The sequence below is a fragment of the Falco peregrinus genome, chromosome Z (assembly GCF_023634155.1).
Source record: "Falco peregrinus isolate bFalPer1 chromosome Z, bFalPer1.pri, whole genome shotgun sequence".
Classification (NCBI taxonomy): Eukaryota; Metazoa; Chordata; class Aves; order Falconiformes; family Falconidae; genus Falco; species Falco peregrinus.
In genome coordinates, this window is record NC_073739.1 from 23151412 (window position 1) to 23164255 (window position 12844).

General features: G+C 41.2%; 1 protein-coding gene across 3 annotated transcripts in view; it reads left to right on the plus strand.

Moving 5' to 3' along the window:
- MCC (MCC regulator of WNT signaling pathway) overlaps positions 1-12844 on the plus strand; it is a 230681-nt gene that overhangs the window by 42124 nt on the left and 175713 nt on the right. For all 3 annotated transcript variants that reach the window (XM_055790266.1, XM_055790267.1, XM_055790268.1), the window contains one exon: positions 2282-2493. In XM_055790266.1, coding sequence (XP_055646241.1) covers positions 2282-2493 — 212 coding nt within the window. The remainder of the gene's footprint in view (positions 1-2281; positions 2494-12844) is intronic.

Below are 12844 nucleotides of genomic sequence, written 5' to 3' on the forward strand. Positions count from 1 at the left end.
ACTCACTTAGAATGCTAATGAATATTTGAGAGAGGCAATTAGCTCATAAAAAGGAAAAGCTTTCAAACTAATAGGATGGCATTACAGACAATTACTTATGGTTTGATGATTGCATGGTGGATTTAGAGTTTTGCATTAGTCTGTAGCTCTTAATTCTATTCTGACTTTTCTATTAACTTAGAGTGTATGCTCGGACAATTCACTTAATTGTTTTTAATCTTGATTATGCCACATCTTAAATTTTACAGTGGTGCCCAGGGTTATTAAATAATCCAGTGTCTACTGTGGAATGTTTTGCCATAGGAAATTGACCCTACAGCATAACAGGATTTTGAAAGAGTGGGACAGTTGTATGGGAAGCAGAACACCCATGGATGAAACAGTTACTGATAAACCAAGAAAATTTTGTTAGATTTGTGTTAGGGGTTTAAGCCTGTCTCTGGCTGTGGGGAATTGGAAAGATAGTACATGGAGAAACAGCAACGCTGCAGCTTCATGTAGGGTTTGTGAAGGTTCAGGAAACTTTCTGTGAAACATTCATTGTTTCTCACTAGCTACATGATCATATTCTTGGATTGATTTGTAATGAAACACATTATGATTGATTTGTCTCTGAAACTTGAACTGAAACAAGCAGCCCTGAGATAATAATAAAGGCAGTGCTAACATAAGAAGTGATGATCTATACAGCTGAAAGATTCACTTATTGTGTTGGTATTCAGTAAACAAAAAGAGGTGAATAATGGCTTTCCTCTTTAGTTCTTCTATCAGTGCTGCTTTTCAATCTGATATAGTAACAGACACTCATTCGCTGTTCCTCAGCTATTGTAAATTACACTTTTTACTCTATACTAAATAATGTATGCAGATGCTTTCATTTTCATTCTGGTTTGTCAGATGATGACTAAGCCCCATGCAGCCACTCGTTCACTCCCCCCACAGTGGGATGGGGGAGAGGATCAGAAGAGTGAAAGTGAGAAAACTGGCGATTGAGATAAAGACAGTTTAACAGGTAAAGCAAAAGCCACGCACACAAGGAAAGCAGAGCAAGGAATTCATTCACCACTTCCCATGGGCAGGCAGGTGCTCAGCCATCCCCAGGGAAGCCGGGCTCCATCACACGTAACGGTTACTTGAGAAGACAAACACCATAATGTCGAATGTCCCACCCGTTCCCTCCTTCTTCCCCCAGTTTATATACTCAGCGTGACGCCACATGGTGTGGAATATCCCTTTGGGCAGCCCAGGCCAGCTGTCCCGGCTGTGTCCCCTCCCAGCTCCCCGTGCCCCCCCAGCCCTCTCACTGGCAGTGGCCAAGAAACTGAAAAGCCCTTGGCTTAGTATAAACATTTTATAGCAGCAATCAAAAAGCATTGGTGTGCTGTCAGCATTGTTCTCACAACAAATCTGAGGAAAATTAACTCGTATCCCAGCTGAAACCAGGACATGGATCTTGTAATTTAGTAAATGATGCGTCCATTGAAAATGTTACTACTGCTTTTTTTCCTGGCATGGTCTGTATGTGCAAGATGGGGAAAAACAGTGGTGGAGCTGTTCACTTTTTTTCTTTCTGGAAGGAGAAGCAGGCTTATTTATGGGTCAATAGTATGGCCTGGCAGCCAAAAGGTCAAGCCATGTCCTGAGGTGCATCAAGCCAGAATAGCTAGCTGGTTGAGGAGGTGGTTGTCCCGCTCTACACTGCACTAGTGGGGCCCCACCTCAAGTACTGTGTCAGTTCTGGGTGCCTCAGTATAAGAAGGACATCAGCTATGGGACTGTGTCCAGAGAAGGGCGACCAAGGTGGTGAAAGGCCTCAAGGGCCAGACTTACAAGGAGCAACAAAGGCCACTTGGATGTTCAGCTTGGAGAAGGGAAAGCTGAGGGGCAACCTCATTGCAGCCTACCATCCTCCTCACGGGGACAGCAGAGGGGAGGCGCTGATCTCCTCTCTCTGGTGACCAGCAACGGGACATGGGGAAGTGGAAGGAAGCTGTCAGGGGAAGTTCAGACTGGACATTAGGAAAAGGTTCTTCACTGAGAGGGTGGTTCGTTGCTGGAACAGGCTGCCCAGGGAAGTGGTCACAGCACCAAGCCAGTCAGAGTTCAAGGAGTGTCTGGAAGATGCTTTAAATCATAGGGTTTAATTGTAGGCAATCGTGCAAGGAGCAGGGAGTTAGACTTTATGATCCTTATGGGTCTCTTCCAACTTGGGATATTCCATGGTTGTGTGTCCTTTATACACAGTCCATACTAGAATGTTTTTTCTATTTCTGCATTTTAGGTGCCTTATCAGGAGCCAGAGAAAGCTGGGAGTATGATTCAGGAGCAAGAGACCTTCAGAGTCCAGACCTCCAGAGTCATTTTACACTACAAAAGGTGTTGGAGTATGGTAGAAGCAATGTGACTCAACAGGCTGCTCTGCAAAGACTTCTGGCTCAGACCTCAAATTTTAGCAACTCAGTTGGAGGAAGCTACTTAGAACTTGCCAACACTGTAAGTGCATTTTGACTTGCTTAAAAAATACCATTTTGGAAAGGTAGGAGCGGTTTCACATTTGATTATATTAAAGGATGTAGAATGCACTTAACAGAAGTTTAAGTAGAGCTGCTTTAGAGCAATATAGCTGTGCAAAAAGAGTGGCTTGCACACATCTGTTTCTGGATAGAAACTGTGAGGACACCTTTTTGGATTTGGAGTTCACTCAGGTTTGAAGGTGGATATGTACTAGTATGTCCTCTGTCTATGCTCCTGGCTGATGATGATTCAGAAATGATGGGCTTTCGTAACATGTTTTACATTTGCAATACAAAGACACAGGGTGCAGTGTTATTACAGAATGCAGAGCGTGAAAGCTACTGCATTGCATTGACATGTAGAAATCTTTGAAAATGCTGAAGGCTCATAAGAAATAAAAATCCCCAGATATTTGGGGGTTCTTTTTATTCACATCTCTAAATTCCTTCTATGCTTACTCTTACAAAAAATGCCTGATCTTTGTTTTAACAAGCATCTGTTATATTTCTGCTTTTAAATGTTCTATGTTCTTTCAAACCATAGCAGATTTAGCAGTCTCTCATTTATATGTAGATGAATACAATAACATCTCCATATAACTCCTGCTGAGCATTGATGTCATGGGTCATATGTAAATTTTTGTTTTGGCTTAAATTGTAGAGAGAAAGGAATGGGAGAAAATGACAGAACGGTAACTGTTTATGTTTATTCCCTTTACACAGTTTTTAAAACTGAGGGGCATGCTTACTGCAGTCTAAATTTAGACTCTTTAAAGAGATAACATAGCTGCCTTAGAGCTATGACTTAATATGGGTACTTCCTTCTCTGTCTCTTTCTCAGATTGTTTTACCTAACTGCATTTGCCACAATGACAAGCCAAGCCGCTCCCTCGCATTCATTCTCAGAAATGGCAGATCTCAGCTTTCACATTTTGATAGGTTCAGTCCAGGGAACTCTTCCAGTTGTACATAAGGAGCTGACCAGACTCCATTGTACTGCAACCAGGATTACCTCAAAAAAAAAAAAAAAACTGATGGAGGTTTAATAACTGCATTTCTTCCCTTCAGGAGTTGATTGCATTTCTATGTAGTAGCAGGACAAAGATTTAAAAACAGACTCTTACATGGACATTTCTCTCTGGAACTCTAAATGCTGCTAAAGTGTAACCAGAGAGGTTTATCTTCTTTAGAATCCATTTTAAAAAGCCGAGCAGAGCCTTTCTGTGTCATCCTGCTGCTGGATGAACAGTTCTGGCAGCTTCTCCCAAATGCATCTACACAGGCTGTATGGACCCCTTGAAAGCAATGTTTTTTACATTTCTTTGTAGATGTTTGGACTTTAGGCTCAGAGGTCTAACAAAGTAACTATTGTATGGTGAACATAAACCAGATCGGTGCTTTCTGGTTGTAGTCATGTGACTGTTTTTCTCTCAGTACCTCAAAGTGCTTTTCCCTATTGGTACGTCAATTCTTGTTATTTTATTTCCTGTTTGTATTTCTGACAGCCTTCTTTTGATTTTAAACTGTGCAGTCAGGCTAAAGACATCCCTGTGATGATTGTGTACTTCTACAGCACAGATTATACTCCTCAGTCAATACAGAGGGTTTCTATGCTGACCCTAAGATTTGAGTTGGCCTTTTGCAAAAACTAAATGAACATCAGTTCGCTATCACTTTGCTTAGTTTTTGTAAAGTCAATTTTTTTAATGCCTTTTTGAAATCCTGCCCATTATTTGTAGCTCTACGGAGCTTTATGAAAATATAATACCTGCTTTGAAGCGTTATTCCTCTTCCTTCACAGGAGCAATGCAATTTTAAAATAATTGCTGTTTGAAATGTAACCATTCATACTGATTCCATATGTTTTTACCTGTTCATTTCACATCATTTTGCTATGTTCTAGTTTATTAACACATGTTCAGTTTCAGCTTTTGTTTTACCTGGATAAATTTATTCTGTAGTCTTTATAGGGTGTGTAATTCTTTCCATGTTTTTCAGATTCACATTTTTACACCTAAGTATTAAGAACAGATTTCTTTTTATAGCTTTTCGCCTTGGTAACACTATTTATGATTAACATTAACCTTTAATGTGAGCTGTCACCACTTACAGATGATGTACCTGTTCATGCCAGTAGGTTAAATACTACAACAAGTATCTCTGATAGGAATCCTTGTATGTGTTCCAAATGTGATTATTTCTGAGCTTGGTTTGTATTGCATTGGGATGTAAGTAATTTAAATATTCTTCATGGATGGAAAAGAATTCAAGCATTTCAAAGGATTTCTTTGTGCGTGTGCATGTTTGGGAGTCGTTTTTTATTTGTACTTTAATCTTCAAAGATGAACAAGGATCACTAATGTGAGTAGTCATATAAATGTGGTGAAACAGCTGATTTGCGTGGTCTCATATCTGTTCACTTCCCAGGAAGCTATGTGATCTTGTGTTCCCTGCAGTGCTATCAGGAGGGATGGCACTCTGTTGTAGGAGCTGAAGTGTTGGTGTTCTCAGAAAACATCACACAGGGCAGCATCTCAGTGTGATAGGCATATTTCACATTAGAATTCCAGTGAATTTAATAAGCTGAAGTGGTAAGATCTGGATATGTTTAATTCCCTTTTCATATTCTCCTTACACATGATTAAAATAGACTAGATTAACTTGAAAAAAAATTTTTTTTAGTAGGATGTGTGCATATAAATGCTAATACATGTCTGTGTGCTTACTGTTAGTTCCTGTTGCCTTAATTCTTGTTGTTTTAAGATGAATGTAGTTGTTGTCACAAGTAGCTACAATTGGACAAGTAAAACTAATTGGGATTCTTTCATTTGCCATGATGATATGATCTCATACCTCTGTTCTTTTAGCTGTAAATAAGTAGTTTGCTGAAAAAGTCTCTGCACAAAGATCTTACATTTTTAAAATATGACTACAAGTATATTGAGATATGGGACTTTTTTTAACTATCCAGTACCTGGACTGGTGTGATCCAGGATCCTTTAATCTCTGGGGTTTCCTCCCAAAGATACTCCAGCTATATTGGTAGCTTTTTGCTTGCACCTTCCTCACCAGAGCAATTTTGGTTGAAAACATTTAAAAAGATTTGATGAGGGTATGGTTGCCTTGCAGAGGGGAAGAATACAGCTATATTTTGGAGAACAGAATGTGGTAGCATTTCTTTGTGACCACTTGCTTTTAGAAGTCTGTGTTGCTATTTCCTCCTCAAAGCAGCTGTGCAAGTACCACAGATATGGTTGTCACTAAGTCAGAGAGAAGGGCAGATTTACAGAGTTGCCAGGATGCTTTATCTTGTGCACAGCTGTCAACGCAAGATGGATGTCTAGGTAGGAGAGCATTGGTGCAGATTGCTCCACCTGCCAAATTGCACTTCTCATCTGAAGGGGAGCTGGTTTTGGAATGTCTCCACCAAGAAATAAAGAGAAAGCTAATGCAGCGAGATTCTTAATGCATCTTGTAATGACTCTGTACCTTCCTCAGCAATTCCTGTCTGATTTGCATGTGTGTGTACCTCATTTGCAGGTACTAAAGACTTGTTGAGTTTGGGAATGGACTGTTCTGGTCCTGCATCTGTGTGACAGCCTGTGCTTCCTGTATTCCTGTAGAATTAAGGTGACTAAACCTAATTTAGTTCTGACTGTGGACTCTCTGTGCCAAATGTAGATATCATCTCTGTTGGGTACACAACCCAAAAGTTTATAAAGAAATATGGAAATATTCATAGCAAAGCAATATGTAGTTGTATTAGCATTAGTTTCTCAGCGTGATCACTAGCAGATAAGAACTTAATGTCTTTGTCCTAGGAAGTGTCATGTTCTCTGAAAATAATTCTTACTGTTACACCTCTTTGTTAGTCAGACTTGGTGAATGTTTGCATTGCTAATTTTTCCTCCTTAAGAGCGTTTAGCTGCAAGTTATGACAGATGGAACTACTGTTTTGAGAAAGCTATTCTTTTTAGTTGACGTAGTTTGTACTGAGTGATAATATTCCAAAAGTCAGTACTACATTTCTCAGGGACAAGTGGCTTTTCCTTTCTCACCTAGATGGGAATCCATAATCAGGCGAACATAACTTGCTGTGGCCTATTTATATGAATAGCTTTTTGTTAGAAAAGAGCACACTTAGTATCATTACTGTGTTTACGTTTATGTCAGACTGTAGTGCAGCTGGTTCTGGATAACTGCTTGAAACAGCATTAATGGGCTTTTTCATCCTGAGTCACAATAACCATTTGTGTGCTCTGAGATGCATGTAAATGTGAATAAAGTGATCGGCATGTAAATTCTGTACTGCTGTCATGTTACTGAGCTTCTAATGATTTCTTACAACGCCTTGATGTTATAAAATGTACTTAATACTTTAGCAAGAGAATGTTACAGAGGTGCTTGGCATTTGGCGTATATTCACAAATGACATTCTGTGATGAAATTCAAAATGTTGAATTTAATCTCCTCCAGCTCTTTCTCCAGCACTACAGGCCAATTGACAATACATCAATTATTCTGTTACTTACTACCTTACCTCCCAGTTTTGCTGTAAAACAGCCAGCTGATACTTCTAGTGTCTTTTGCTGTGTGACTAGCAGGGGATGTGCCTATGTAACTAACAATCTTTTCTTACAAAGACTGATGTGGTCAGATTATCCACTGATGACAGATGTCTGCTTGTCCATCTTACATATGTAGGTTTTTATTTGGCACAAGTCACCGTAATGTTAGCGTGTTTAGAGGGTAAAAACTGTACTGTTGAAAAACCCCATAGCACTTACGCTCCCTAAAAGCTGTAAACTTCATATGTGTACTATAATTTTTTAAAGCTACATTTTTGGCTCATTTTAACTAAGCTAGTAAACGTAGGTTTTAAAACAGACTCCTTAAAACCAGCAAGGATTGTCTGGTTGCCAAAGAAAGCAAAAATACTTTTGTAGGGCATGCAGAAAGAAAGGGCTTTGTAGAGATTTGTGGCAGTCAAGGTATAGTCTTACAGCCACCCTAAATATGAACCACTTTCTCTATTGTTTCATTTATAGCCATCAGCTGTAAATTAAATTTGAATTTTATTGAAATTGCAGAGGTATTTCTTTTGGGAAATGAAATTTTAAGGGAAAATATAAAGGAAATCTGAAGACAGAACTGTATTGTGAAAGGTAATTCCATGGTTGGTTTGTAGACTGTTTGGTGTCCTTGTTAATGAGAACCAACTGTAAAGTGACTCATTTAATTTCTAAAGTTTTTATGGCTTTGGTTTTAAGACTCAGTTGTATTGGTATGTTCTTTTCTAGCAAAGTCTGCCCCTTTTTCTTCTCACCCCTATTTCCAAATCTTCTCTGTTTTTAAACTGTTTGTTCCGTGGTTTGGGAAGCTGGGCTCCTTCAGGTTTCCCACTTCTTCCCTTATAGACAGTGAAACTTGGCCGCAAAGCATTGGGTATGTCATGCTCTCAAGGCACAACTTTTTGGGTGGGAGGCAGTGATGTCTATATCCTTTGTAGGATATGTCGGAATTCAGTTACTTGAGTACAGATTGATTTTTCTTAAGTTATTTTGTTGGGGAATCTGTTCTATATTCGGGAACCAATATGTACAGTAAACTGTGGGAGCAGAGTTTCTTCCTCTCCCCACCTTGCAACCATTTGTTTTCTATGTCCTACATGCAACTTGCATTACAATTTATTTTTTATGCCAATAAAAGCTATTGCAGTAAAAATGTAGCCTAACGGTTCCTTCAGCTGGAACCCTAGTAGGTAGGAAGGCCTGAAGCTGAAGAAGATTATGGTGGTGTGGACAGTACAGCCTACTCTTTATAAAAAGATTTGTGCCCAAGATAACCTTGCCTTTTGTACCTTTGCTTCCAAACTAGGCATAATTTCCATTCTGCCAGGCTAAAAATAGAATCCAAGAATTCCATTAAAGCAAGAACTGGTTATTGGAATATAGATTCAGTAGGCTTAGCTTGTCAGAAAGCAGACATAAAAGCAGTTTTGTCTGACAGACATTTTTTTATGTTTAGGAATGTAGGAAGCTGTTTGCTGTTTGTCTTTGATTTCCAGCCAGTATTGTAATGGAGTTTGTTTGTCTGAAGCAGGCATCAGGTGTAATAGCGTTATTCATTGTGTTTATACAGTCCTGGCTTCCATAGCTCTCTTAATAGTGCTCTGTTATTAATTTTCCCAAGTTAAAATGGACGTTATGGATTAGGTCTGCCAGGACTCATCTGTTTTATATGAAATGTAGTTTTTCTGTCATTTGAACTTGCTAGATTGTAACAGACATAGAGGGGAGCAAAAGGCAAATTACAAAGTTTCTTGAGAATTCCATTCAGAAGCATATATGCTCAGGTTCTTTTTTTATTATTTTTTTTTTATTATTTTTTAATTCTGTTACTGTTTCCATCTGCAGACTATCACAACGTGATCGGTGTCAGCGCAGGGCACATTTGTCCAGGCAGCCTTTTAATATATTCTTTTGACTTAGGCTTTTAATTGGATCTTTTATGTGACAGTTGAACAATACCTCTTACAAGCGTATAGCAAAGGTGAGCTGCACAGAATGATGTTTTTTGACCCAGCTCTGCAGTTGTAATTGGATGATGGGAACTGGCATGTGGCAATCAGGTGCTATAGAAAAGAGGCGTCTTAACAAGTGTGTGTGAGTAGATGTTTTGAAGGTCTACAGATAAAGTTTCAAAACTTCTAATTTAACTTAGTTGCAAGGACTTTGTATCTTCCCCTCTGTCGCCGCTTAGGAACTGTCTTTATGCATCCTGTTTTGTTTGCTGTAGTTAAAGGAGCTCAAGCTCCAGTGCAGGTGTTCAGATCTTTTTACTTTTCCAAACTTACTTTTTACCCAAGTTGTCTGAAATGAAGAGCAATTCACCTGGTACGTTGGGTCAGCACCATAGCACATAGCTATACAGAATATAGTATTAATATTATTACCTTGCTTGGCAGTGGATAGGCTGAGCCTGAGGCCCAGGATTAGTCTGTTGAAGCAACATTAACCTCCTGAATTCTGTGTGCCAGAAAGATTACCCTGTAGCTCTTGTCACAGGGTCTTCTGGCTTACCAGCTTTTCTGCCTGCTCTCTTGAGTGTGAACGGTTGACCTGATGTAGTTACAGTTGGCAATGCTGAGCTTCTGCGAATCCTCATTTATTAAAAATATGAGAAGACTTATTCCCCCTCCCCTTCTACACACATACGAAACCCTTTTGTCTTGGTTACATGATATATAGGAATTTAGAAATTAAAGTGCAAACCTTAACCACAGTGCTCAGTTGAAAATGGACTCTAAAAAAAGTGATTTTGCAGTTCAGTGCTAGTTCACTTGTAATGGAGTAATCAGCCATTCATTACCCTGCCAATGAAGTGAGACAAGGCAGGGTTTCCATAGAAGTCTGTCAGTGCCACGGTTGAATTCATCAAGATGCTCCTGCTCCCTGGAGCAGGTTCTTTGTCACTGTCAGGTCTGGGACACTGACCTGAGGCGGTGCAGGATGCTGCCACTGTTCAACCTCTCTGCTTCTTTCTATGTTCTGGGTTGTTTGTTTGTTTTTTTTTTAAATGAATATATGGTTGTCAGCATAGCTGTTTTGGAACTATTTTTGGTGCCAGTGCAGAGAAAATGGGAGGTGAGTACTTCTGCACAGGTGCTCTCTTGCACTTACTATTTCTGCTTTTTGTGAAGAACTGTTTCAGTGTGATTGCTTCATTTTGGGCTAGAAAACCACATTATCATTTCTCAGGTGGGAGACAGATTATCATAATAGCTATGTTGCCAGTATATTGGTAAACTCCACTTTTTATCACAGTAGGAAGCAATCAAAGTACACTTGGAGTTTCAGAAAGGGCAGTGTCTGTTCTGTGAAAAGTTCATAATGAAATAAGGACCCCAAGCAAGGTTTGTGCCTTTAAGCTAAATAGCCATCTCTAATATCTTATACTGAGTTTTGTATTACTTTACCATCTTGAATGTATAATTTTAGGCAAGTAACTGGAGAAAAAGACTTTTTATCTTTCTACCCTATGAATTTTTGAAGAGATTATAAGTGTGTATTATTGGCCGAATCTAATTTTTACATGAATATTGATTGTCTGGTATGCATTATGAAAAAGGAGGGAAATGGTTTTTTTTCTGTAGCACCTGTGGTGATGTCAGGGGTTTCTTCATAATGATGAAATGGCTTCTGCCAGGATTCTAAATTGTAAGGACAGAACAATTGAGACTTTTTTTTTTTTAGAGATTACTTTGTTTATTTGCTTTGGTTTAGTTGGTTGATAGACCCTTATCTGAGAGTAAACAGTAGAAATATTTAGCAACTCGTTTCTGAACTTAATGAAGTAAGAGGCTATCCAGATGAAGCCTGAAAGAAAAGAACATTTTAGCTCATGTTTCATGAACCTGAAGTAAGTGAAAGTGATTTCAGAAAAGTGTAAACAGGTCTTGAATTGTAGAACCAAAGAGACCATACAAGAAAGTCAGACATATCATAGAATCATAAAATCATTTAGGTTGGAAAAGACCTTTAAGATCATCAAGTCCAGTCATTAACCCAGGACTGCCAAGTCCATCACTAAACCATGATTCCACCACCTCCCTGGGCAGCCTGTTCCAGTGCTTCACCACCTGTTCAGTGAAGAAGAAATTTTTCCTTAGATCCAGTCTAAATCTCCCTCGGCATAACTTGAGGCCATTTCTTCTTGTCCTGTCGCTTGTTATCTGGGAGAAGAGACCGACCCCCACTTGCCCACAGCCTCCTGTCAGGGAGCTGCAGAGAGCAGTAAGGTCCCGCCTGAGTCTCCTCCAGACTAAACACCCCCAGTCCCCTCAGCCGCTCCTCATCAGCCCTGTGCCCCAGCCCCTTCCCCAGCCCCGCTGCCCGTCTCTGGACACGCTCCAGCCCCTCGATGTCCCCCTTGCAGAGAGGGGCCCAGACCTGAACACAGGGTTCGAGGGGCAGCCTCAGCAGTGCCCAGTGCAGGGGGACGGTCACTGCCCTGGTCCTGCTGGCCACACTGCTGGGGACACAGGCCAGGGTGCTGCTGGCCGCCTGGGCCCCCTGGGCACACTGCTGGCTCCTGCCCAGCCGGCCGTCACCCAGCACCCCCAGGCCCTTTCCCACCAGGCCCTTTCCAGCCGCTCTGCCCAGCCTGTAGCGCTGCGTGGGGCTGGTGTGACCCAAGGGCAGGACCCGGCACTGAGCCCTGCTGAACCTCACACAACTGGCCTGGGCCCATCGCTCCAGCCTGCCCAGGTCCCTCTGCAGAGCCTCCTGCCCTCAGGCAGGTCAGCACTCCCACCCAACTTGGTGTCATCTGCACACTCACTGAGGCTGCACTGGATGCCCTTGTCCAGACCGTCAATAAAGATATTAAACAGGACTGAAGCCAATACTGAGCCCTGGGGAACACCACTTGTGACCGGCCACCAGCAGGATGTAACTCCATTCACCACCACTCTCTGGGCTCAGCCATCCAGCCAGCTTTGTACCCAGCAAGGTAAATCCTTGCCATGAGCAGCCAGTTCCTCCAGGAGAATGTTGTGGGAGATGGTGTGAAAGGCTTTACTAAGGTCCAGGTAGACAACACCCACAGCCTTTCCCTCATCCACTAGGCAGGTCATCTTGTCATAGAAGGAGATCAGTTAAGCAGGACCTGCCTGTCATAACCCCCTGCTGGCTGGGCCTGATCCCCTGGTTGTCCCGCACATGCTGCGTGATGGTGCTTACGACGATCTGTTTCATAATTTTCCTTGGCACTGAGGTCAGGCTGGCAGGCCTGTAGTTTCCTGGATCCTACTTGCCACCTTTCATGTAGATGGGCATCACACTGGCTAACCTCCAGTCTTCTGGGACCTCCCTGGTTAGCCAGGACTGTTGGTAAATGATGGAGAGTGGTTTGGTGAGCTCCTCCACCAGATCCCTCAGCACCCTTGGGTGGATCCCATCCTGCCCCATAGACTTGTGGGTGCATTAATGCTGAAGCAGTGTTGTTTGCTGTCCTTCCCAATGTGAAATGAAATTGACAGATATGAAGTCTGAAGTAGAATTGGGTGAAGCAGAGGTAGGGCAGTCTTCATTGCAGGTTATGATGAGAAGCTTAAATGTAGAAAGATGTATAGGAAAAAGGTCACTGAGGAGATTTAAAAGGTGCATGACAAAGCAGTTAGAAGGGCAAGAAAACAAACCAGACAGCGTGTTAGAATTGAGAGCTTGGATTTTATGTTTAACTATCCAGGGAGAGAAGAAAAATAAAACTCACAGACCTTAAGAAAATAAAGAAATACTCATACTTAGTGGATAGTAACTGGTTAGGGA